General features: G+C 43.5%; 1 protein-coding gene across 2 annotated transcripts in view; it reads left to right on the forward strand.

Moving 5' to 3' along the window:
• The window catches only part of SPHKAP (SPHK1 interactor, AKAP domain containing), an 81,154-nt gene that overhangs the window by 43,176 nt on the left and 13,295 nt on the right, over nucleotides 1-24,683 (forward strand). The window contains exons 4-6 of one of the 2 annotated variants that reach the window (XM_063132198.1): nucleotides 20,668-20,727; nucleotides 22,911-23,045; nucleotides 24,411-24,666. In XM_063132198.1, the coding sequence (XP_062988268.1) occupies nucleotides 20,668-20,727; nucleotides 22,911-23,045; nucleotides 24,411-24,666 (451 nt within the window). Of the gene's footprint in view, nucleotides 1-20,667; nucleotides 20,728-22,511; nucleotides 23,046-24,410; nucleotides 24,667-24,683 lie in introns of those variants that run through there. The other variant, XM_063132196.1, reaches the window with a different exon arrangement.

The raw sequence follows: 24,683 nt of genomic DNA on the forward strand, positions 1-24,683 counted from the left end.
AACAAACCAGAATATCAAATCAGGATCAAACTGTCATTCAGTAACTTGGGCCTTAGCTAGATGGGGCGAAATCCTGGGGCAATTCCCAGGATCATCCCTGTGCGTCCACATGACGCACAAGGGATCCCTGGATCAGTGAGGGATGATCCCTCCCTTACCCCAGGATCTCGCCCTATTTATTCATTTATTTAATTTGTTACATTTACATACTGCCCCATAGCCAAAGCTCTCTGGGCGGTTTACAAAAGTTAAAAACAGTAAACATTAAAAGTATGCAGAATTTAAAAACATAAAAACAACAGTATAAAAACAACAGTATCCATTTAAAAACAACAGTTCTGGGGTCCGTTAAAAAACAAACTTAGCATTGTTAAATGGTGTTAAATGCCTGGGAGAAGAGAACCTGGCACCTAAACGATAACAGTGTTGGCGCTAGGCAAGCCTCATCGGAGAGATCATTCCACAGTCGGGGGCCACCACCGAAAAGGCCCTCTCCCTTGTTGCCGTCCTCTGAGCTTCCCTCGGAGTAGACACTCGGAGGAGGACCTTAGATGTTCAGCACAGTGTACGGGTAGGTTCATGTCGGGAGAGGCGTTCCATCAGGTATTGTGGTCCCAAGCCATGCAGAGTCCTACACTTTAGGCCTGCTTTTTCCACGGTCTCAGGCTGAGCTTGAGACCGTGGAACATGTGTGCGGGCGTCGCGGTTTGTCTCGGTTCCTCATGAGGAGCCGGACCCACACATGGGGCGCAGAGCTCCTCAGGAGCACTGCACCCATCAGAGGTGGGGTGGGGGGAGCGGGGAAAATATATATTTTTTAAAAAAATCACCTTACATTTGTGCACTTGTGCGCATCAAGAAAAAAACACAATATGGCAGGCGCAACGCCTCTCCCTCTGAGGTTGTCATGCGCTGTGTGTGAACAGAGGGGGAGATCTTGTGATAAAAATATGTGAGATCTTCACCCCTCCATCCCGCTTGACTGGTAGGTCTAGCTAAGGCCCTGGTTTATTAACAAACACAGTTTCCCATGCTAAGATAAAATGGGGAAAATGAACAGAAGCTTTGAAATCCTGCTCTTGATCGTGGAGAAGGGGAAGGAGAGCACTTGAACCTGAGGCTCCTGTATGTGATGCTAAATCATGGCTCTATGTTACATCTGAACATGCCTAAACCCATTGTTTTCAATGGGGTTTGAGTTACACTATTGCTTAAAACTGTAACAAACTGGTTCCGCTCAGGTGTGAGAATGATAGACTGGGTCAAGGATGGGCAATACGCGTGCCCCCCTCCACTGTACCCTGAATTAAAGAAAATGGGAAAAATGGTATCTGTAGCACTACAGAGCACCAGAAAGGTCAAATTTGTTTTATATTTCCAATGGTTTTAATTTTTGTGAACCGCCCAGAGAGCTTCAGCTATTAGGAGGTATAAAAATGCAATAAATAAATAAATATAAATACATTTGTTTACAAGCTAAAATTGATCCTTTTAGGGCTCCATAGCAGCTTTAGATGCCATTTCCCCCCCCCTCTAATTTTTATTTATCATTTTATTTATCATTTTTGGATCACCCAACAGATTGCAGTGGGGGGTCTGAGGGGGGGGGGAAATAGCCTCTGGACCTCCTAAGTTTGCCCATTCCTGGGGTAGATGAAGGATCCATGTGATCAGTATAGGAAAGCTGATTATCCAGTGGTGCTGGGTATGGGTCCATGAGTAACACCGTTGAGGAAGTGCCAAGGACACATATATCCCCGATATAGGAGGCTGAGTGTGTTAACAGGATTCAACAAACCCAAACTGTATGGTTGAGGAAGCCTTGCCAGGTTGGTGGTGCAGTAGCTTCAAAATAGGTAATTTTGCCTAGGCCAATGTTTCCCTGCCTGATACCCTCTAGATCAGCCTTTCTCAACCTGGGGCGCTCCAGATGTGTTGGACTACAACTCCCAGAATGCCCCAGCCAGCTCTGCTGGCTGGGGCATTCTGGGAGATGCAGTCCAACACATCTGGAGTGCCCCAGGTTGAGAACCACTGCTCTAGATGCTTTGGACTTCAACTCTAATTAGCTCCAGCCAGTATGGTCAATGATCAGGAATCCTAGGATTTATAGTCCCAAACATCTGGATGGCACCAGGTTGGGGAAAGTTGGCCTACAGCATCAAAATGCCTGTGTCCAGCCATGGAAACTCCTGTTATATCCTGCTTAAATAGCTACAATATCTACCTGCTATGCCATAACCTTTATTAATTTGAATAGCTATCCAAAGGTATTATTCAAAACAAAAGGCACACAAACTAGCTCATATTCATTGTTGAACTCCTGGCTTTCATAATAGCAATTAGTGACAGAATGCAGTTGAAGGATGCACTTTTGCTCTAGCGTTGCCTCTTCCCTTGCACAACGTAACAGGAGACTTCAGTTTATTCAGCATCCCTGCCTGCCAAGGTTCTGAAATGTTTTCATGCATCAGCTTTGTGTAGTGAAATCATTTACATTTTAAAATTACATTTCAAAACATTTTTTTCCTTTATTGTTTTCAAGTGCCAGAACTGTATTTAAACTGTGCAGATAAAGACAACAGATTAATGGTGCAATCCTGGGCAAGTTTAGACAGAAAAAGTCCTACAATTCCCAGCATTCCCTAGCCTATTGTTATCCTCCTTTTCCTCCACATAGGTATTACTCATTCTTGCTTTTTTTTTTTTTTTGGTAAGCGAGCAGGCAGGGCAGCGGGGACATTGGCAGATTTCAGTTCAATTTGGTTATATCAGATTATACCCAAGGGGCTGTCTTTATGGTGCCAGGTTGGCATCCTTCTCCCCAAAACCCCACAGTTTTACTTACCCAGCGGTCATCTGGGTACCGGAGCCGCCCCTGTCCTCTTCCTGGTTTCCCATGATCAATCGCTGGTCTCCTTCCACCAGGACTCCCCCACCTCCCGGATCAGCCACAGAACGAGGTCAGGTGGCAGAAGAGCCATACTGACCTCGCTCCTACAGAAGCAGCTTCGCAGGAAAGCCTAGTGGTGGCTGTGAATCTGTGGCTGCATCATATAACCGACGCAGCACAGATTTACAGCCACTATGGGGCTTTGGCCATGTATAGTCTGCCCCTAAAACTCTATAGCTTGGATCCAGACAAAAAAACCTCCTTCCATCCACAGTGACACATTTCAGCCAGTGGAATGGAGGTGATCTTCATAAGTTTCCTCCCTCCCAAGCCTCCCCCGAAATTGGTGAAAGTTGCCTCCCCCACTCCCAACAGCCAGAGAACATCCTAAACAGGACTCAGCTCATCAAGTGTTCCCACTAAAGTGAGGAGTGGGGTATCCCGGATCCAACCCTATGAGCTCTAATGTGTGTGTTTTTTGGGTGTGGGGGGAGGAACTGTCCTATATTTTCTTCCTTTTTTCTTAGTTGATTGATATAAGAGTGTTATATACATCAAATCCTCCAACATATTTTAACGGAATAGTTCTGCAAACTTTATGCTAAAAAAATCATTCTGGTCATTCAAAATTGGGAGGAAATGTAGACTTATGTCACTCCAGCAAGAATAATCAAACGTAGTCTAAAGTTTATAATGTAGAAAAGGGCTCTTCTAAGGCTCGACATTATTTGCCTTTGTAAAATGTCATGGGCTTGATAGCTGAGAATTAAGCTTGGATTCATATACTGACCCTATTCAGACAACACGCTAAGCCACAGTGGTTAAGCATTTTGAGCTAAACATTATGGCTTAGCGTGTCATGTGAACCATGACTTAGCATGTTGTGTAAACATGTTCACTAATCATTTGCTGCAAAAGGGTGAGTGGTCTGACCATGGTTTAGCGTATTTTCTGAACAGGCTCACTAACAATAAAATCCTAAACACACTTCCTGGAAGTACATTCTGTTGAAACTAATGGTATTGACTGTCATTTACTAAAATGTATGTACACTTTAAGCAAGTTCCCATCCTTGTTTTCAAGTATCCTTATTTATTATATACTGCCCTGTGGACCTCTGTTCAACATTTACACTTCCTTGCAAAACTCCTCCTTTCTTTCACCTTGAAGTGCACTTTTTAAAGTGTGCCAGTAAAGCTGCTTAATTGGGTAGACGGCTTTGGTATGATCAGCCAGCCCCCCCACCCCCACCCCCTGGGTTTGGGTGATGCAGTGTGCTGCCTTCAATAAGAGTGTGAGTTTGAGAATCTGAGATCAGCAACAAACTTAATCCTGTTCTCCAGGCCAGCTGGCTAGTGTCTATTACTTAAGAGGCATCGATAGCTGTTTATCTGAAATGGGTGGCCTATATAAAGAAAAGCCTATAAAGCCACCTTTGTGACAGACTTCCTGACTTCTCTTCCTGTAACTCAAGGTTATAGCTCCATCTGGCAGGAAGCAGGGATATAAATAGAGTGCAATAAAAGGCGTAACGCCCCCCCCCCCTGCATTTTCACCTTCACCCTTGGAACTTGCATGTGACAGCCTCGGAGAAATCTGCCTCCTTGTTTCTTGTCTTTTGACACAGGCTGTTGGTTTTTAGTGCAAATCCATCTTGTCCTGGGTTGCCTCTTATCCTGCAATTGCCCTGCTTCATTCATGGAATTTTACAGAAGATCAGATGATGCCATCTTCAGTTTGTAACCCTCCCCTGTTTTCCCATCACTTCTTCCATTTTATTTATCTTGCCACAAATAATCTGTTAAAGACAGTGGCGTAGTGGAACCGGGTCTCACAGAGATGCAGCACTGACACTATTTTATTAGCAAGGGCAATAACGTCATTTGCCACCCTCCTCAGAATCCCTTGATTTCTCTGAGCTTAGCTGTAATTTTCCCAGCAACAATATATTGTTTCCTATTGTTCTGCAAAGTATTTAGGGGTGGCATGCTCTTGAACCAGCAACAGAGACCCATTAGCTGGGTTCGGATGACACAATAAGCAGTGGGTGACTCATTGTGCAATTGTCCATTGCACTGTATATTGTGTCATCTCGGGAGGGACACACAACTCATCGTGCTTTATTTTATGGAATTAAACAACGGGGGGGGGGGAACAATGGGCTGCTCCGTTGCTTCTCCAGAGACACGCTGCTTAACATGTCATGTAGAGGGCTCTTTTGTGTTCCATGTGTTATTTTGGTAGGCCATAGAGTTCTCTCACAGGAGCAGCTGAAAATGCCCCGGCCTCTCCTGTACAGCCGGCAGAAGTTGCAGTGGCTGATGGGATAGCCCTGGGAGGAGGGAGGGAGGAGCAATGGCTGGCCCGAAGGATGCTGGGAGCTTCAGCCAGTCGATGGGGGGGGGGCGAGGCAACATGTTGTGTGGGGAGTACCTCTGAAATAAGGTACTGTGCATTGCCTCTTCCCCCCTTCGTTGCTGAAAGTGTCGTCCGAACTCACCCATTGGAACTCACCGAAGACCTGCTCCTGGTGGAGATGAACACTTCTAGAACTGATTTGTTGATACCAATCAAATCAGCTACCTGATTTGTTGGACTCCCCTTGGGGATGTGGCTATGGGGACTGTTGTGATTTTTTGTAAACTGTAGGTCAAAATTTACCACTAATTCAGGAAAAAATATGGAATTGGTGGATAATGCCTTTTGATAGGTAGAAGCAGGAGCCCTCCATTTAGAAGCATCCCTGGTTTGGAGATGTGTGTTTTGTTTTGTTTTGTTTTGTTTTAGAAGGTTCGGGGGACCCCAGGAAAGTTGGGATCAGTGTCAATGTAGAATCAAAGGTTCAGTTCACTAAGGCCAAGTAAGTCAAGACAACTGAACAAAGCTGCAACACAATGCAAAAGTACCTGGGAGTAAGACCCATTGAACTTCCAGTAGAGCTAAATTTTGGGTGGCTTTCCGCATTACTGAGGGATGTTTCACACATCACAGGAAAAGAAAACCAGGTTTGTCACCAAGTAAACTTCAACAGACAGTTGCAGCCAATCCCAGCTGATGTCTACCTGTTTGATAAAAACTATACGTACACATCTTCTCCCCTTAAACTATGTGTACTGGATTGGTACATTTTTACTAGGATTTATATCCCAGTTTATTTACAGAAGTTTCAAGCTGTCCTACAATAGCAAAACATAATAAAATATACAATAAAGTAAATCATCAGGCATAAATCAGTAAGTTTTATAAACCTGGACCCAGTAAAATAAACAATCACAACCCAGGGAAGCAAATATTAGTTAAAAGGCCAACTCAGATAATGTCAGAAGCCTGAGAGAACAGGAAGAACTCTGCCTGATGCCTCCAAGATAAGGTTGGTGCCAGGTGAACCTCTTTAAAAACAGAATTCTATAATTTGAGTGCAACTACTGATAAAATCCTCTCTGGTAGCCACCTACTTAAGCCAAAGAACAGCTGATGAAGATCTTAATTGCCAGGTGGGTTTATGGGAATGTTTCTGTCCCAGGCTATTTAGGAACTGTAAAAGGCAAAGACCCTCGCTTTGAATTAGGGTCAGAAACAAACAGGTTTCTGGCATTCACACTTCACATTTTTTAGTGCAAACTTTGCAAGTTTTAGACATACTTCACTTAATGTCTGTGCCTGAAAGTAATGCTGAACTATAGTTTAGTATTATGAGATTGAGCCTGTGCAATCCTTGGGCTATCACCTCCTCTGGTATGACCATGAGGAGGAGTTCAGAAACATTCACTTCTATTTTAGCATAACCACACAGCTTGTTTTGATGTCTGACTTCTAACAAACTGCACTTAGTCTTAATGAAGTTAGTTTATGAAAGCAAACAAGCCAAATTCAAACTATGGTTTGTGTAGGGCAACCATATGAAAAGGAGGACAGGGCTCCTGTATCTTTAAGTTGTAGAGAAAAGGGATTTTCAGCAGGTGTCATTTGTATGCATACAGCATCTGGTGAAATTTTGTCTTCATCATAACAGTTAAAGCTGCAGGAGTCCTGCCCTCTTGACCAGATACAAAAGAGAGTAGGGCACCTGCAGCTTTAACTATTGCAATGAAGAGGGAATTTCACCAGATGCTACATGCATTCAAATTAGGGGTGTGCACGGACCCCTCAATCTGCTTCTCTTCCAGATTCGCAACTTCCAGATCGGGTCCGCTCCGATCTGTCTATAGTCCACTCCGGTTCGCTGCGAAGCTCTGGATCCGGATCGGAGCTCCGCTTCCCCCCCCCATAGACTTGAATTGAAATCCAAAAAAGCCTACAACTTTTTTTCTGTTAACGTTAGAAACCTCAAACTTGGCACCATGATAGCTTATCCATGTATACACATGGATGCCAAGCCTCAAGTGAATCCAAGCCTCCCCTGATTTTCGGGGAATTTTTTAAAATCGGACACCCCATTTTCAGACATGGGATTACTCCGACATTTTGACAGAAAAAAAACTTTGAAGTGGGCACCCTCACAGATGCCATCTAGATCCACATTCATGGCAAGTTTCAAGCAAATCCCATCATCCCCTGATTTTTGGCGGGGCTTTAACCTTTTAACTCACCCCAATTCAAATCCCATGCTAGAACTCCGTCAATTTTCATGTTAGAAACGTCAAATTAGGCACCATGATACCTCATGCACGTATACACATGCATGCCAAGCCTCAAGCAAATCCAAGCCTCCCCTGATTTTGGGGGGATTTTTGAAAATCGGACACCCCAGTGTCTCAGGGATTTAAAGCTGCAGACAGCACAATGGGCTTTATTCATGGCCATTTCAAAGGAATTCCCAACATGCCATGAATTGGGGAGTAGATAAACCTAAATATGAATCTTCTTCCACACTTGAAAAATTTATTTGGAACTTCAAAAAGTCTAAGTGAGCGCAGGAAGGACTTATCCCCTGAGTCAAAGCAAGACACACACAAACCATCCCTGCGAGGCGGGCACAGAGGAGGATAGGCAGCACTGGGAGCAAGCATGCCAGAGGCTTGTAGGGTTGAACCACAAAGCCCATCATGTAGTACAGCTCCCAGGCACCAGGTGGGCAGAGAGGCAGGCAGAGATGTACGACTATGCCAAAGATCTATGGGGAAATCAGTCCCAGCAGATACCCCAAAACAACAGCACCCAGGCGGAGGTGGGAAGGCAGGCATGGAGCAGACATTTCTGGGGGCACAAGGAAGTGATTCAAGGATTGTTTCAAAGACAGTAATGCAAACCATCCCTGTGAGGTGGGAGCAGCACAGAGAGATGCCTTTTCTTTTGCATCCCATAACTAGGAGGCTAGAAGGATAAGAGTAAAGCTTTGTGATCCTTGCTTCAGAGTTGATTGACTGCATTGTGATCACAGCCATTATTAAACAACAACAAAATAATAACTTTAATAATAGCAGTACTAATTAATATTAATAGCAATAATAATAACAATAAGGAGTTGAACCACAATGAAAGCCTGCCTGCCTTCACTAAAGAGGAAAAGCCAGGAGAGCTTGGGCTATGGGGTGTATAAATAAAATGTAATAAAAACAAAAACAAAGGAGGGGTGGAATTAAAAGCAGCAGTGTTGCTGAATAAACAACAAGAAATTTTTTTTTAAAGGCTATGTCTGTCTTTTACCAGTAAGAGGAAAGTGGACGTGCCCAGGGGGAGGGGGATATGCCAATTTGACTGACCCTAAGTAAGTACCAGTCTTTAAGAAGCTACCTGACACTTCAACTCATGACAGGCATAGCTTCTCCACTCCAGTCTCCACTGGTTAATCTTTGGAGGGCTCTTATGATCCTCCAAGGGCAGGAGTGTGTGCACTGGGTATGTCCACATGCCCTAGGGGACCTCATCCCCTTGCACCACATCTATTCAGTTGTTCACCAAGGTTAGGGTGCGTAGCAGTGCTGTGTTTCCTATCTGTTATTTATTTGCTTAGTATATGATTTCAGGTTGTGTTTGTGCATTTGGTGGGGCTACTGTTTAAAAAAACACTGGGAAAAGTCCGTTCAGAGACTAAGAAAGAAAAGTTTCCCAGTATCCCAAGCTACTAGGTATCCCGTTTTGCTTATCCCCCCCCTCCAACTTTGGGATTGGAGGATGCTTCATCAGGTGATCATGACTAGGAGTTGAATCTGCCTCTCAGCACTTCAAAAAGGTACCTCTCCCGCTTTTTTTACCCTATTTTTTAAAAAAAATTATAGCAAGCAAACCACAGAGTGCTGAAAATAGGCTCAAAATGACCCCCACCCACGACTCTCTAAGCACAGCGAGTTTCAAATAGTTAGCTTGAAAAACAAAAAAGTTATCCACTAATCTTTTCCGCAATGCAATCCTATGGGCGAAAAAATCCAAAATGGTGGGCGGAGCGCTCCGCTTATGGTCGCTTCTCTTCGCCATGCTTCTCCAGCCCCCCCCCCCCAATCTGCTTCTCCTCCACCTGTAGGGGAGGCAGATCACCCCGGTTCGCTGTTGCTTCTCCGATTCTAAGCGAAGCGGATCACACCCCTGATTCAAATAACACTTGCTGAAATTCCCTTTTCTATATAACTTTAAAGATACAGGAGCCCTGTCCTCCTTTTCATATGGTCACCCTAGGTTTGTGGTACTGGCTTGTTTCAGTAAACCATAGTTAAAATGAACCACAATTTGTGGTTTGGACATAACACTAAACAGTGGTTAATCAAAATCAGAAGCAGGAAGTTCCAATCTCCTCATGGCTGGAGAAGGCATAGGAAGAATACACAGTCATGAGACTGCATGGCTTGTCCTTGTAACACTAAACCATAGTTTTGCATTATGTGGGAATGCCGCCAATGTGAAAGGATCCTCAGAAGCAAACAAAAGGAAATGTCAGTGAAGTGTGGTTTTTTTCTTCACTTGTGCGTAATGTAGAAAAGTAGAATTTGCAGCCCTCAGAAGAAAAGGGCCTCATTTTTCCTACTTTAGAAATGCAAGAAGAGGACGCACACCATACTAATACCTCTCTTTTAGCACTTTCTGATACATTCATTCAGAATGTACCTTAAAAGCTAAGGGGAGAGGGTGGCTTGCCTTTAGCACATGGGTCCAACAGAGAGAGCGGGGAAGGTGGGCAGAGAGAAATGGAGAGGGAAAGTGAGCCGGAGACCAGTGAAGCGCTTATCTTGTTGGTTCCATGACCAGGCAGCCAGGTTGCCTCTGGGAGCAAGGGTGCACCAGCTGCAGATCCTCATTAAAGTGCTTGTTATTCCCTATTGTTAGAAGAAGAGGAACTTTGTGTGCCTGCTAATTAACCTGAACCTGCTAAAGATACCTTGCAATTGACCTGTCTTGGGTCATGTCATCATCTTTAGGAGAGAGAATGGAGACTGACTCACTGATCCTTCTAATAGATTCCAAAGCCAGCGCAACATCAGGAACTTTCTCTGAGTTCTCTGAGAACTGGCCCCCATCTATGTGACAACGGGATTGCTCCTCATTAAATATAAAAATGAGTTTTGTTGATTCGAATGTAGCTAAAGAGCGTTGCACTGCAGCAGCAAAACCAATTTATTTCCTGAATTTTTTTTAATAGTGAGTTATAAATGCGCACATGTGCATTATTGCATATACGAAGCTACGGAGGAGTGAAGCTATACATTTTATATGCGGAGCTCTGCAGATACATATAACAGACAAACCGGGAGTCGGGGGGGGGGAAGGAACGAGTCAGCAGAACACATCTCCTTCCTCTGACAGCCCGTTTCCCCCTCTTTGTTTTGTGAACCACCCAGAGAGCTTCTGCTATTGGGTGGTATAGAAATGCAATAAATAAAAAAATAAATTTGTTTTAAGTAGCTTTCTCTACAGAGCTCCACAGAATCAGAGAATTCAATCTTAAACCAGAGCAAAGGAATGAGGCAGACGATTGGTTAGAAATCAGGAAATCGACCAATCACGTTGTCCTACCCTTAAAGCTCCACCCACATGTCAAAATGTGATTTAACTCCCTCAAAGACACATAACCATAACACGGTGCAAACTCGGACGTGATCAAAAAGTCGTGGTAAATCGCCAATACGAAGATGCGCATTATCACGTTAAAAACCTGGTGCTACGGCGATTGGACGGCTGTGTCATGTGTCCTAAAATGCGAATATGCATATTTAAGTTGGGGTAAACAAGCCCTATAGACAAGCCCCTGGTGAGGAGAGGTTTGTGTGTGCTGCTAAGAATTCTGGCCAGGAAAGAGACTTGACATGGGCCATGGGATACTTATTTCTGGCAATTTGGCAAGCTGAGGCTTGGTATCAATCATCAAGGTCCTACACAGGCAAGATCTATCAAAAGGCACAGTGCCTGCACACCTGTGCTCTTGCTTTTTCTTGTGAATTTTAACGAAAATGAATCAATGCAGTTCATTTTACTTGACAGATCTATGGCTCAGCACTTTGATACCCATCAAAAACAATTGGCGCTGTTCTCTGGGCTGGAGGGGGGAGCAGATGGCTACATCGTAACAATCTGCTGAAGACACCATTTTGTATTATCCTAAGAGGCATCAGAAATAAGAGATGGCGCTTCATTTTCAGAAATGAAATGCTGAAAACTAAAATTGAGAAAAGTTGGCCTTTTGCCTTGTCCTTAATGATTCCTGGGGTTGTATTTTGCTGTTCCCCAAAGAAATTTAATGGAAAACAATATTTTCGTTTCCAGTCTTTAGCTGACACCAGCTTTTGCAAAAGATGTTCATCCAGATGCTGAATGCTCTCAAGGGAACAATGATTTTGAGCAGCTCAGTATTCGGTTATGATGCTGTGGGGAAATTATTCTTATTTGAAACCATCTTTTTTTCCTCTTCTCCAAGTATAAAGTCACACTGATCTTCCTCCACCATATATCTAAATTAATTCATTTTACTTCTAATCTAAACCAACAAAACTGAGATCTGAATATGAGTTGGCAAACATTTCACTTAACTTGGTGTCGTGCAAATTAAAGCAACATGCCACAAATCAATGTGAGTACACTATACTTTGCCCTTTGGCACTGCAAGCTGATGGGCTAACTAGCCAGGGATACTGCAGTCCTGGGTGTTAGATTTGATGCATGCCAATTTGCTATTAAGCAAGAGATGGGGATAATTTGAACCCTAGGGTGGTGAGAGTTCTGAACACTTCCCCCCTTACCTTTGTTCCCCTCCCCCAAATCTCCCCCTCCTATCTATCCTTCTCATCCCTACCATGGTGGCTCAAAATGCCTCAGGTATGGGAAGTAGTTTCAGAGGAAAAGCACAGGTTGATCACCTTCCAACACTATACGTGCACTTTTAACTCCCCTACCTCACTTTATAGGAGTTTAGTACAAGTCACATTCTAACATACAGGCATGTTAAATTCCGATTTTAGAGGAGACAAAAAAATTATTGGAATGCTGCCACACAGGCTCTGAAGAACTGACCCGGCCGCAGCTACTCCCTGCTCAAGCCAAGCACCACTGCTTGATACGCCTGAGGCAAGGGATAAAACCCACCTTCCTCCAAACTATGTGGAGAAAGGGGTTAAATGGAGAATGGATTTTAATATATATAAAATAAAACACTGTGAGTTATATGTGCTGAGGTGAATGATTGTCAGAGTGGGTGTTAAATAAGTAAACTTTAGATGATAAATGCCAAACAGACATGTGGGATTTTTGTGGTAGTTTAAAAACAAAACAATCAAAATTTATTTTCAAAAGTACACAAGTTTTGTTTCAAATAAACCATTTAAAAACCTTTTTGAAACCTTTCATACAATCCTTTCACTCATTCACATATGCGCTTTCCTTTTTCTCACACAATCACTCTTGAACTTTCTTTATTATCAGTATTGATTAATATACGTCAACTCTGTGCACACCATACTCCAAAGACACTGAACCTCCAATTTCCCAGAACTTAAGCACTCTAAACACAGAGAGCACTAAAGACTCTAAGAGTTCCTAAAAAGTCTCCCGTAATCCCCTCAGTCATTCCCTTATATCTCACTCCTCCCCCTCCCAAGACATTCTAACTCCTCTTACTCAGGCCAACATTCTAAAAACCACAGACTTACAAACTGCAGACATACATTTGGGAACTGACTTGTTGGGTGTAACGCCACAAATGCCACTAAAATCCTAAATGTCGTTTCGAGGAATTCTGCTACTGTCAAACTATATTCCCCATGTCAATGTCTTTTATCTGCCTCTGCATACAAGATGCTCATTTACCTAGTTAGCATTGCAGTATACAGCAATAAGAATAAATTTTAATTTAGAAACTGAATATCCACATCTTGGGAGTGCAAAAGACTTAATACTGCTGCTACAGGAAGTAAAAGCACCTGCAAGGTGTGTTTCCATGCACTACTAATGTGAACTCTGAAATTCATGTTACATGCTAGTTAAGTAGCCAATTGACACAGGCCATAGCTAGATGGGGCGAAATCCCGGGGCGATCCCCGTGATTGTCCCTGTGTGTCCACATGACACACAGGGATCCCGGGAGCAGGGAGGGATGATCCCTTCCTTGCCTCAGGATCTCTCCTTCCCCTGCGGGTGTCATGTTTTGTCCCAGCGCCTCGTGAGTAACCGCAAGAAGCCAGGAACCGGGCATGGGGGGGGGAGGAGGAAATTATTTTTTAAAAAAAAGACTTGCCTTCTGTGCACAAGCAGTTGTGCACTCCCTCTTCTTTAAAACACAAAAAAATGGTGGCCACGATGTCGCACGCTGCATGTAGACCAGTGCAACGATCTCGCAATCATAAAATTGTGAGATCGTCATGGTAAAAAACCCTGGTCTAGCTGAGGCCACAGATGTTCTATGATATACTACAACAGCCATGATGGAGGTGTGCAAAATTATGCAGAATGACAGGGGTGTACAAAATTATGTGTGGTGTGGAAAAAGTGGGTAGGGACACATTTCCCCCTCTCCTAATACTAGAACTCAGTGGTGTCATCCCATGAAGCTGATTGGTGGGACGTTTGGGACAGGTAAAAGGAAGGACTTCTTCACACAGTGCAGTTAAACTATGGAACCCGCTGCCACCAGATGTAGTGATGGCCAACAATCGGGATGGCTTTAAAAAGGGATTAGTCACATTCCTGGAGTAGAAGGCCATCAATGGCTGCTAATCCTGATGCTTCTATGCTACCTCCAGTATCAGAGGTAATATGCCTATGTACACCAGTTGCTGGAGAACTTGTATGGGGTGTGCTGCCGCACTCTTGCTTTTGGGTCTCCAATGGGCAGGTGGTTGGCCACTGTGTGAACAGGACGCTGGACTAGATGGACCCTTGGTCTAATTCACATGGCTCTTCTTATGTTTTTATGATACTGAAGAATGTTATGCTCTATCAGCCTGGTGAGCATGAAGAGAATTGCCAACCTGTACTTCTCTAATCCTTTTTCTGTTTATCTTCCTAAACTAGCCCCACAAGTAAATATACTTTTCTTCCACATTCTGTAAAAGATGTACTCAGTTACTGTTGGGGAGATATTTCTCAAGTATTCTTTATCAAGAACCATGAAAGCCTTTAATTAAAAGTACAATGATATCTTTGAGAAATATATCATGGTACCCATGACTTACATGGAGTCTTTTTATGGTTTCATTTGTTTATATAGGACCGCCAGTGTGGGTAGCATTTTGCAGAGTTCTGAAGGACATGTCTCTGTGCCAGGGAGCTTCCAGTTTAAGAGAATGACACAAGGAGAACAGGAAAGGGATACAAGGAGGTGGAAGCAAAGGGGAACAGGGAAAGACAATGGGGCTGTTTCATCTACATATACTCAGGCTTGGCTATAGGCTGTTGGAATAGGGAATTGAGCCATAGGCTTCATGGGAAAGGTGGGTTTTGAAGACGAATTTGATGGAAGCAGGCGAGATGGGCCCCCTTTCCATTTTCTTTTCTAATTTTTTGAGTTCAATTTTGGCGTGTGTGCATATCCACATGTCTGTCTGTCTGTCTCTCTCTCTCTCTCTCTCTCTCTCTGCGAATTATATGTAACACTTCAGAAGCCCATACATACCACCTCTGTGGCATGTATGTATTGTATGTGTTTGGGGTTGGGTTTTTTTGTAAACTGTAGGTCAGTTAAGCGGGGTTCACATGAGCCCTTCCGTGCATAAAATGAATGTGCGGAGGGGGCCATGGGCTAGCCCACCCACCACAATCTCCCTCTTACTGTAACAGATATTGGATAGGCATTCATACAAACTCAATCCACATGTAGTATGCACAAAGAGCTTCTATACTGAAGAAGGCACCCTGCCAAATTCTTGAGTGCAGGAGCTCTCTCCACATGTGCCTGTACACACGTGGAGTTCATTCTCCCAAATGTCCACTGGAGGTACATCAGGGGAGGGAGAGGCAGAGTGCAGTTGCAATGGTGAGCATGGCTAGCTGGTATATGACACTGTTGACCCCTCCGTGTTTTTTTCCAATATGTGAAGGGGGCATGTGTGCTCCCCTCTTTTAGCATTTAGCAAATCCACAGCAAAGATTTGTTGTGGATTTTCCCCACTGCCCCCACCCCAATATTCTTGATGCCATACCCGTTACCATGTATAAAGCAGTAACCTTTCCCAATGGCTATAAAGCGCAGTATAACTGACTGTAAATTTCCTGTGCCCCTCATCTCCCACCTTTGTTTATTTGGACTATGGCCATAGCTAGACGGGGCTTTATCCCAGGGTGATGATCCCCGGGATCATACCTGTGTGTCCACATGACGCAGAGGGGATCCTGGGATCAGGGAGGGATGATCCCTCCCTTGCCCCGGGTTCTCACCCTCCCCTTTGGCCCCGGTTTTTCCGCAGTCCCGGGTGCCGCGCTTGACCCGGCTCCTCGGGGCACAGCACTCCTCAGGGATGGGGGAGTGGGGAAAGTAATTTACATTTGAAAAAGTACTTACCTTTTGCACATGAGCGTTCATGCACTGCTGGCCCTTTAATAAAAAAAATGGCGGGCGCAACGCCTCTCCTTCTGAGGTCGTTGCACGTCGCGTGTAAACAGAGGAGGGATCTTGCGTTAAACACAACGCGAGACCTTCCCTCCTCCGTCGCGGGATAACCGGTAGGTCTAGCTAAGGCCTCCATTTCACTATTACTAAAGCTCACTGAGCCCTGCCAAACGTCCTGGCTGTACTGGCTGATTGGCAATAATACTAAACTGTATCCCTCCTCCTCATCACTTCTCTCTAATGCTATTGCATGATTATGCATTGGGACGCTGCACCCAACCAAAAACCCAATGCTGCCTGCAATGAAGCCCTATTCAGACGTGAAGAGAACTGGTGAATAATGGGTGTTGCAGTCTAACAACATCTGGAGGGCCACACCTTCCCCATCCCTACTGTATGATAAAGAAAAGGATGCTCTTCATTCATAGTACACCACTGGCACAATTCAGGGTGTGTGGCTGAATCTGTGTAATATGCCCTTATTGCATACACACACAAAATGGCCATCTGCAGAACAGGCTGCATAGCAGATGGGCAAATTCAAGTCTCCTAGGGAGAGCCAAGAAAGGGCAAAATAAGAGATTATTTCTTTTTTAAAAAGCTCATGTCCTTCCCACCCCCGAATACAAGCAACATGTTATCTTTAAATAAATTAAAATATATATCAGTTGGAGGGTGCCAGTTACTGTAACCATGAGGGTTTACACTAGGCTAACTCCTTAGAAGCATTTGTTGTCAGGAAAGTATATGTCAATATCATAAAGCTATGCCACAACAATAAGAGAGCTCTATTACAGTGTGCTGAGTCTGGTACTAAATAAATTGTTCATATCATCTTTTACGCACTTTTTAAAAAGTCTGTTCTCTGCTACTGTTCAATTTTTGTGAACCGCCCAGAGAGCTCCGGCTATTGGGCGGTATAGAAATGTAATAAATAAATAAATAAATACTGTTTATTCTTGGAAAATATGTACACAGGACAATGGCAAGCAAACATTTCCACGAGGTGTTGCTTCACCAGTTCCATTTGCATTACTTAATAGTCCTTTCTAGAATTCTAACAAATGGCTATGTATGTCGTTCTAAATTTACAGAGCGATAGAAAGGTATCTGCCTCTTTGAAAAAGGAGGTGTCTGTGATGGGTGCATGTTTGTAGATTACATTTGCAGCAAGTTTTTGTGGAAGTCCTGTCGGTTTGAGAGTGGGACTAGTAATTCCTGTCTTTCTATTAGCTCTGTATCCACTTCTGCATTTAATTAGTAGTATTTGAGGATAGATCGGATATGCTGCTGATTTTGCTTCTGTTTGCATAACTGCACAAAACAGGTTGCTGCTAAAAAAAAATCAAAAACTCTCTCGATTGTGGATATGATCTTATGTTTTCATTAGATACTGTGTTCCTGAATATTTGGTTGAGTTAGTGCTGAAAGAAAATGTCCCTGTCCAAAATTCACTACTGTATTCGTGGGCAGCAAACTGGGAAGGGGTGGTGTCGTTTTGGCAATTTTAAAATTTGTTATTGTTACATTTATATCCTGCCTGTTTTTGTACTGCAAAGACCCTAAGGCGGATTACCTGTTCCTCTTCCTCTCCATTTTATCCTCACAACAGCCATGTGAGGTAGGGAGGTTGATGGTCAGCAGCTGGTTCAAAGTCACCCAGTGAGCTTCATGGCCAAGTGGGGACTAGAAGCCAGATCTCTTGAGTCCCAGTCCAGCATTGTAACCACTACACCACACTGTCTCTCTGGGTGAGAGAAATTATTTCCCAAGGATTGGGCTGCTAAGCTGTTGCAACAGTGTTGTTTGTTTGTTCGGTTTTGTGATGGCAGCAGCAGAACTTGGCTGCTGCCGTCACCACATTTCCCCCGACAAAATGCCCTGGGAACAATGATACATTGTGATATAGCATCATTCTGAGGGGCCTTTTTGAACTGGTAGACCCATTACCCCCATCCCAGCCCTCTTGGAATTATGTATTCTGTCATGAATTCTGTCATGATGTAGTGTTGTTCTTGGGACATTTGGGTGAGGGGTGAGGGAGGCTCTGTTGTTGCCTACAGTGTCAGCACAAAAGAGGTTTCAAAAAAGAAACTACCACTGCCTCAGTGGGTGAGCAGTCCTTGTTCTATCTCTGGTCTCTCATAAACAGTCTGACACCATCTTGTCTTTATAATAACAAGCTTTTTTTATTCAGACTTCCAGAACTTTCTATGTCATAGCATGTAGTGTTCTTGATTGCCACCTCTGGTAGCCTGAGAGAATTCTTCCATGACTATTTCTATTCATTACAGCCCTGAACCTTGGGGAAAGTTTCATCCTCTCCCCGCAATTACTCCTATTTCACTTCCCACTGGAGGGTCATATATTCCCCACCTGCACAATATGGGCACTAGACCAGCTCCTTTTTTATGGCATGCTGTAGTCTCCATAATCATAGATACATGCTTCTATTGTATGTGGTCATAATCTCTTTATAACCTTGTGCTGTCATTGAAGGGCATCGAATGAGCTGATGTTCAGGTCCTTTCCCACTCTACAATGCCATGATTATGTGTCATACATCCAACTTCATTAGCAATGTATCGGTCAGCTGGTCCTCTTAAGACCAATTGGCCCCACCATTTTTGACATGGAAATGTCATTTGCAGAGTCACTTCTCCTTTTGTTTTCACTTTTTGAAATGGTCTTGGGAAGCACAAGCTGCTATGCCCTCAGGATCTAGGGTGCAATCCTGCTTCCTAGTGTGGGTGTGCATCTGATGGTGGACTGACTCTCCATAGCAGGCATACAGAACAAGGAGCCATTTTGAGTCTTCACCAAGTTCTCTGCATGCATGTATGAGCACACACACACTAAGGAAGAAGGTTTGCAGAGTCTTTTGCTCTCATATCCTGTATTGTGGCTGAATTCTAACCCTTTCTCATATCAATCAGCTTATCAAGCTAAAATTGGGACTTGGTTGATAAGCCCTTAACATCTCCTAACCATCCTGTGCATACTGAAGCATTATTTAATTCATGTTATTTGGAATAATTATTACTATCATTTGGTATATTGCTGAGGGGGAAATAGCTGGGGGTGGGGTTTGGAATAAAGGTACAATACTCTCTCTCTTCCCCACTTTCATAAGGGCTGCTGGGGTGAAACCTTCCACAACAAGCATTTTAAACCTGTGATTCCCCCTCTCTGTGTAATTTGCTCTTTCAGGTAGTTTAAGCTAAGAAGCTCATGGTTCATGTCACAAGCATAACTATTCTCCTGGAAAGGGGTAGAGTAAAGACATTCTTAAGGGAACTTAATGTATACACATCATTGGCTTGCCAAATGCAAAAAACTGCCAAGGCTAAGTCATGGGCAGCAGACTGAGATGAGCTAGGAATCAGGAGTTGTGGGACAAGCCAGGAGTAAGGACCAAAGAGCAGTCAGGACCAGAGGCAAACCAAAAGGCAGGGCCAGAGAGCAAGCCAGGTATGAATAGACAATTAGGCACACCAGAGCTCAGGTAGACCTTATTGCTCAAGCAAGACTCAACCTGAACTGGAAGCACTTTATATTCAAGTGGTCGGCCTGGGTAGTCGAAATCAGTCTAGAAGGTTCTACACTGAGAAGCAGTACAGTGGTTCACCACATGGGGTAGAAGCAGCTCCTGACACAAACAAGAAGAACACCTATTAGAAATGCTGGAATATATATTTCTAAAGAAGCTGAGGGAAACTGGAGGTCACTGTAAAATAGATCATTGGATTCTAGGAAGTCTGTAGAAGAAAGCAGCTGGCCAGAAACTGGATGAATGCAGAAAGCTTAGTATGGGGAAGCAGGAGGCACGCTAGTTGCTGTGAAGGGTAGGGTGAAAAAAAACGTGTTTGAGGTTTGTTTGTATGAAAAATGCCTTTCCTGGGATATTTGGGAAGTTTTGCAAAATTAATCCAAAGTGATATTTGGAGTGGGTGAAATTGAAAATATTTGTGCTCCTTGTTGCTACACACACTCCAAGCTCTGGCATTCTACATTTGCTAGTGCAAATACCGTGTTGCCATGGAGGCTAGTAGTCTGAAAATGTTCTTTTTTAAAATATTGTTTACCATTTCTTGAAGTTTGAAGTCAAGAACACGTGATGTATGAGTTTTCTCTCTCTTCTTCCTCTGGTATCTGTGGCTCAGTGGTAGAGTATCTGTTTTGCATGAAGAAGGTCTCAGGTTCAATCCCCAGCATCTCCAGTTAGGGCTGGAAATATTCCTGTCAGAAAGTCTGAAGAACCGCTGCCAGTCAGTGCTGGGCTTGATGAACCCATGGTCTAGCGTGGTACAAGGTCCTTGGAAAGCTATTGCCAGTCTGGATGGTCAGTCTGACCTTGCATAAGGTAGTTTCCTATTTTGCAACACAATGTAACTATTTCCTTTTTCCCAGTGCATTTCTCCCAAGTGACGAGTTGCTTAGCTTCGATCATCCTCTCTTCCATGGCAGAAGTTGGTCCGTTGCATAATGTGCTTAGAACAATGCATTTGTCTTTACTTCCAAATAGTTTCATAGAGGGGGCCTTCAGAATCTTTATTATTGTTGTTATTAGTAGTAGTAGTAGTAGTAGTAGTAGTAGTAGTAGTATACCGCCCGATAGCCAAATCTCTCTGGGAGGTTTACATAAGATTAAAACACTTTAAAACAATAAACAAAATTCAAAACTAAGAAAACATACAACATACACAGAAACATACATTTAAAACAACTATAAACAGCTTTAAAAACAATCTAGGATCAGTAAAGCTTATCACATGTTGCTCAATGCCTGTTTCTTTCTCTATAATTGCAGGTTTGCTTTGTGAATCTGGACGCACACAAAGATGATTGCAATGATGAACTCATGAAAGAGGCAAGTGCTCTGCTAATACATACCCAGAATACACAGTACAGGCATGGCTCCTGTTACGGGAAAATAAACAGAAGAATGAGGAGATGGCTGAACCTCTTCCCAGATCTGGGTGGGGGAATGGGACACCACTTTGATTAGAAACACTTCCTAGCTACAAAGCCCCTAGTGGCCCAAGGCCCTCACATGGCTATCTCCAGCAAATGTGAACTAGCCCATAGACTTATGGATGGAGGAGAGGGGACAAGAGTTCCATCCCCTTAGTCCAAAGCCATTCCCTTAGTTCAGGTCATCTTATACCTTTCCATGATGCGCACTGTCCACTCAAGTTCACCAGCTCACTATAGCAGGAAGCAGCTTGGCCAAGCAGTATCTTGCCACAGTCTCTATCTATACAACCAGGAGGAAAATAACTGCAACCAAAGAAAGGCATCTTGACAGCTGGGAGGAAGCTAGAAACGTGCTGTTTGAGGACACTCGCCTCCAGGAACTAGAGAGAGAGAAGCTGGGGAATGCTGGGGCTCTGTTCTTCACAGCTTGCCCTAACTGGCCTAGCTCCTCAAGAAAAAAGGCCCCTCTTTGATCGACAGCCACCTCAATGCAAGTAATCTGGATCCAAGAAACGGCCCACAGGTCAGAATGTCTTTAAGATACCATTGAATGGGTCATCGGACCCACATAGAGTAGGAAGGAGCTGAGATGGTATGGCTGTACTGCACTCAACAACCACTCCTCAGATGCTCAGGACAGCATCACCCTATTCTCCTTACACCTTTAGGTAGAAAAGACAGTACAACCACTCCCATGAAGCAGTTATCACCAGGTGCAATCCCTGATGGAAGACTTCAAGGAAGGAGATCCCATAAATATCTGGGCTACGTTTTCTTGTGCTGAACTGTTTTTATTGCTAAACCTTTCTCTAATATTTTGCTAAAGCTACCTTTAAGCAATTTAATCCAATTTCTTCTTGCCTGATCCTCTGAGGATGCAGTGAATATATGTATGTCTTCCTTTTCAGCATCCGTTTAAACTCTTGCAAACTGTCAATGCTTCCTCTCTTAATCTTTTATCTGAGCTAAATATATCTTCTAGATCTTTTGTCATCCTTGTACTTCTCCCCTGAATCAAACTATTTCCATCACTAAACTCTAGGCAAGAACACCTCAGGAATCCTTCTCTTGCACGTTTGTCAACAGCCCTTTCTTTTCCTTGGTAAAATCCAACTCACTGCAGGGCTGGCCCTAACATGAGACAGAGTAAGGAGACCATCTCTGGCAGCGGATACTGGGGGATGGAAAATGGGGTTGAGGTGTTGGAGGTCAGAGCTGTTTATGCCAAGCAGCCTGCCCTGCATTCCTGGAGCTAGTCTGCTGCCCACAGGAGCAGTAGAAGGCACTGCCCCACTGCCAGTGTTGAAGTCAGATTCAACTACCAGTCCAGTCGGTTTCCATACATGGAATGGAGGGGGCGCCATCTTGTCCTTCCCCTCAGGCAGCAAAGCGCCCTAGTTCACTGATATTAACTGGGGAGTTTTCCCCCCACATTGGTGTTAATAAATGGCATTAAAGTTTAGCCTGTTGGATTGAAGCACATTTTTCATGCTGCAACAGTTCAGCTGTGTGTTAGCTTATGGGAGCTGGGTCATCAAAAGATTTACACATAGACTTTGAATGCACAATTAATACGAGAATTGCTGACCAAAGCAAATGCCGTTTGTGTAAGTGGTGGAAACAGCAGCATCAGGGGCTGGGCTTGTGACCCCCTCTCCCTCCCTCCACCCCCCCACCACCACATGCATTCATGAACACACAGAATTTGTGGAGGGAGATTATGAGTCCAATATAAACTAGAGCAGCCTTCCACAACCTGGCATACTCCAGACATGAAGGACTGCAAGCCCCATCATCCCCAGCCAGGCTGGGCTGTCTGGGGATGTTGGGAGATGTAGTCCAACACATCTGGAGCCCAAGATCTGAGTGGTGAAAGAGCTAAAAACCCTTCTTGGGCTCTGTGCCATATAAGGGCTCTATTTTCCGGACAACCTGCCTCCACCCTCAATGCAATGTTCACTCTCAAATACCTTTTGACTCTGAGGGCTTGCCAACAACTGCTTTTATTTTCTACCTGGTAGCAGGGACAGGTAAAGAAATGTGGTTTGCCTCATGCTCGTGTTTCTTGTACTTCAGAGATTGATCAGCATCTCCCCGAACCTCCCAAAGCTTATCAGCTCCATGAATGTGCAGCCACCAAAGGAGAATGAAATTGTTCTGCTGAGTGGATTAGCTTCAGGGAAGCTTCAGGCTGATTTTGAAGTACCCGAGGTACGGACTTTAAATTAATCTTTAGAAATGCCTTCGCGCTCCAGTAGGTATTCCATGGCTTATAAAAGGATCAGTGCAGGAAGAACAGAGGAACGCATCCTAACCACTTGGCACACAGAGACACTCATGCATAAAAAGACTAAGGCTGCAATAATCTGGTACACACTTACCTGGGAGTAACTCCCATTGAATTCAGTGGGGCTCACTTCTGAATAGATATAGATAAGGTTGCACTAAGAGCAGTTTTTTTAAAAAGAGTTTATATATTTTTGCTGCTAATGTGTAAAATGTGTGTGTGTGTTTATAAATAATTATTTATTTGTTACATTTCTAATCTGCCAAATAACTAATATCAAAACAGATATGCAGGAAAAAAGTCCTACATGCTGGCTGGGGGTTGTAGGACTTTTTTCTGTCTAAACATACATAGGATTGCGTCCAAAATAACTAAGGCCACAGACATTTGCACTACAACAAACATATATCCCATACACATACTGCACCAAAAGAATATTAAAAGTACAAAATATAAAACAAATACACCTCATCAAACCAATGCATTCCAACATGGACGTTCCATTGAGGACTTCTCCTCTGGAGTAAAAGGGCTATAACAAGACTGTGTCATCTGGTCAGGAGGAACCTGAAGAAGGTCCTGACCAACTTTCCCCTGAAGATGTAGATTGAGCCACTTCCTTATCAGAGTCTTCTGTGCACACTGAAAGGCCCAAGGGCCTTTCATGATAGTGTCCACTTGAAATGTTGTTAACATGATAGTGTTTGCTTGAAATGTTGGTGCCGGACCTTCTCATGCTTGCCATACATGCAATGCAATCTTATGCATTTACTCAGTAGTAAGTTCTGCTGAGTTCTGTGGGGCTTCTTCCCAAGTATGTGTATTTAGGACTGCAGTCTTAAACCATAATAATGGACATACTGAAAATGCCTGTAACATCCTACAGACAACAACAGAAAAAGTCACAGGTATAACTATGTTACTACCATTTAAAAATCACAACTACAATAAACTACAAATTTAGATCACAAATTTTATTCAAAATGGGGGTGTGATCCCCAAATGTTTAAAAGATAAGAATAAGAAGAATTTTTAAAAAAGAACAATTGTGTTCAGTACAAAATAAAGTATGACAGGTTCTCAGAGCCCAGCACTGGCTACATAGGAATGAAAAAAGTTAATATATAGTCCATAAGATGAAAATGATGGACATTCAGAACATTTTATTTGTTTTATTGCAGAATATGGAAAATAATAGTGAGATCAGAAGATTTTGATAAAAAGTTCTTCATTTTCTTTTTAACTGGGTAACTGTTTTGGTGGGTTGTTGTTTTTTCCCCTCCCTCTAGTGTTCTTGGTTGGCAGATGTCTGTCTGGTTCAGTGTGCAAGAGGAAACAGAAAGAACAGCACAAGCTGCATCATTTTTGAAATAAACAAGTTTCTGATTGGGCTGGAGCTCGTGCAGGAGAAGCAGCAGCACCTGGAGGCTAGCATCTTAAAGCCGGAGGACGATACTAACTGCTCGGTGTCCTCAATAGAGGAAGACTTTCTCACAGCATCAGAGCACTTTGAAGATGAGAATGAGGTGGATGAATATAAAAACGGTAAAATCTGATCAACC

The sequence above is a fragment of the Elgaria multicarinata genome, chromosome 8 (genome assembly GCF_023053635.1).
Source record: "Elgaria multicarinata webbii isolate HBS135686 ecotype San Diego chromosome 8, rElgMul1.1.pri, whole genome shotgun sequence".
Taxonomy (NCBI): Eukaryota; Metazoa; Chordata; class Lepidosauria; order Squamata; family Anguidae; genus Elgaria; species Elgaria multicarinata.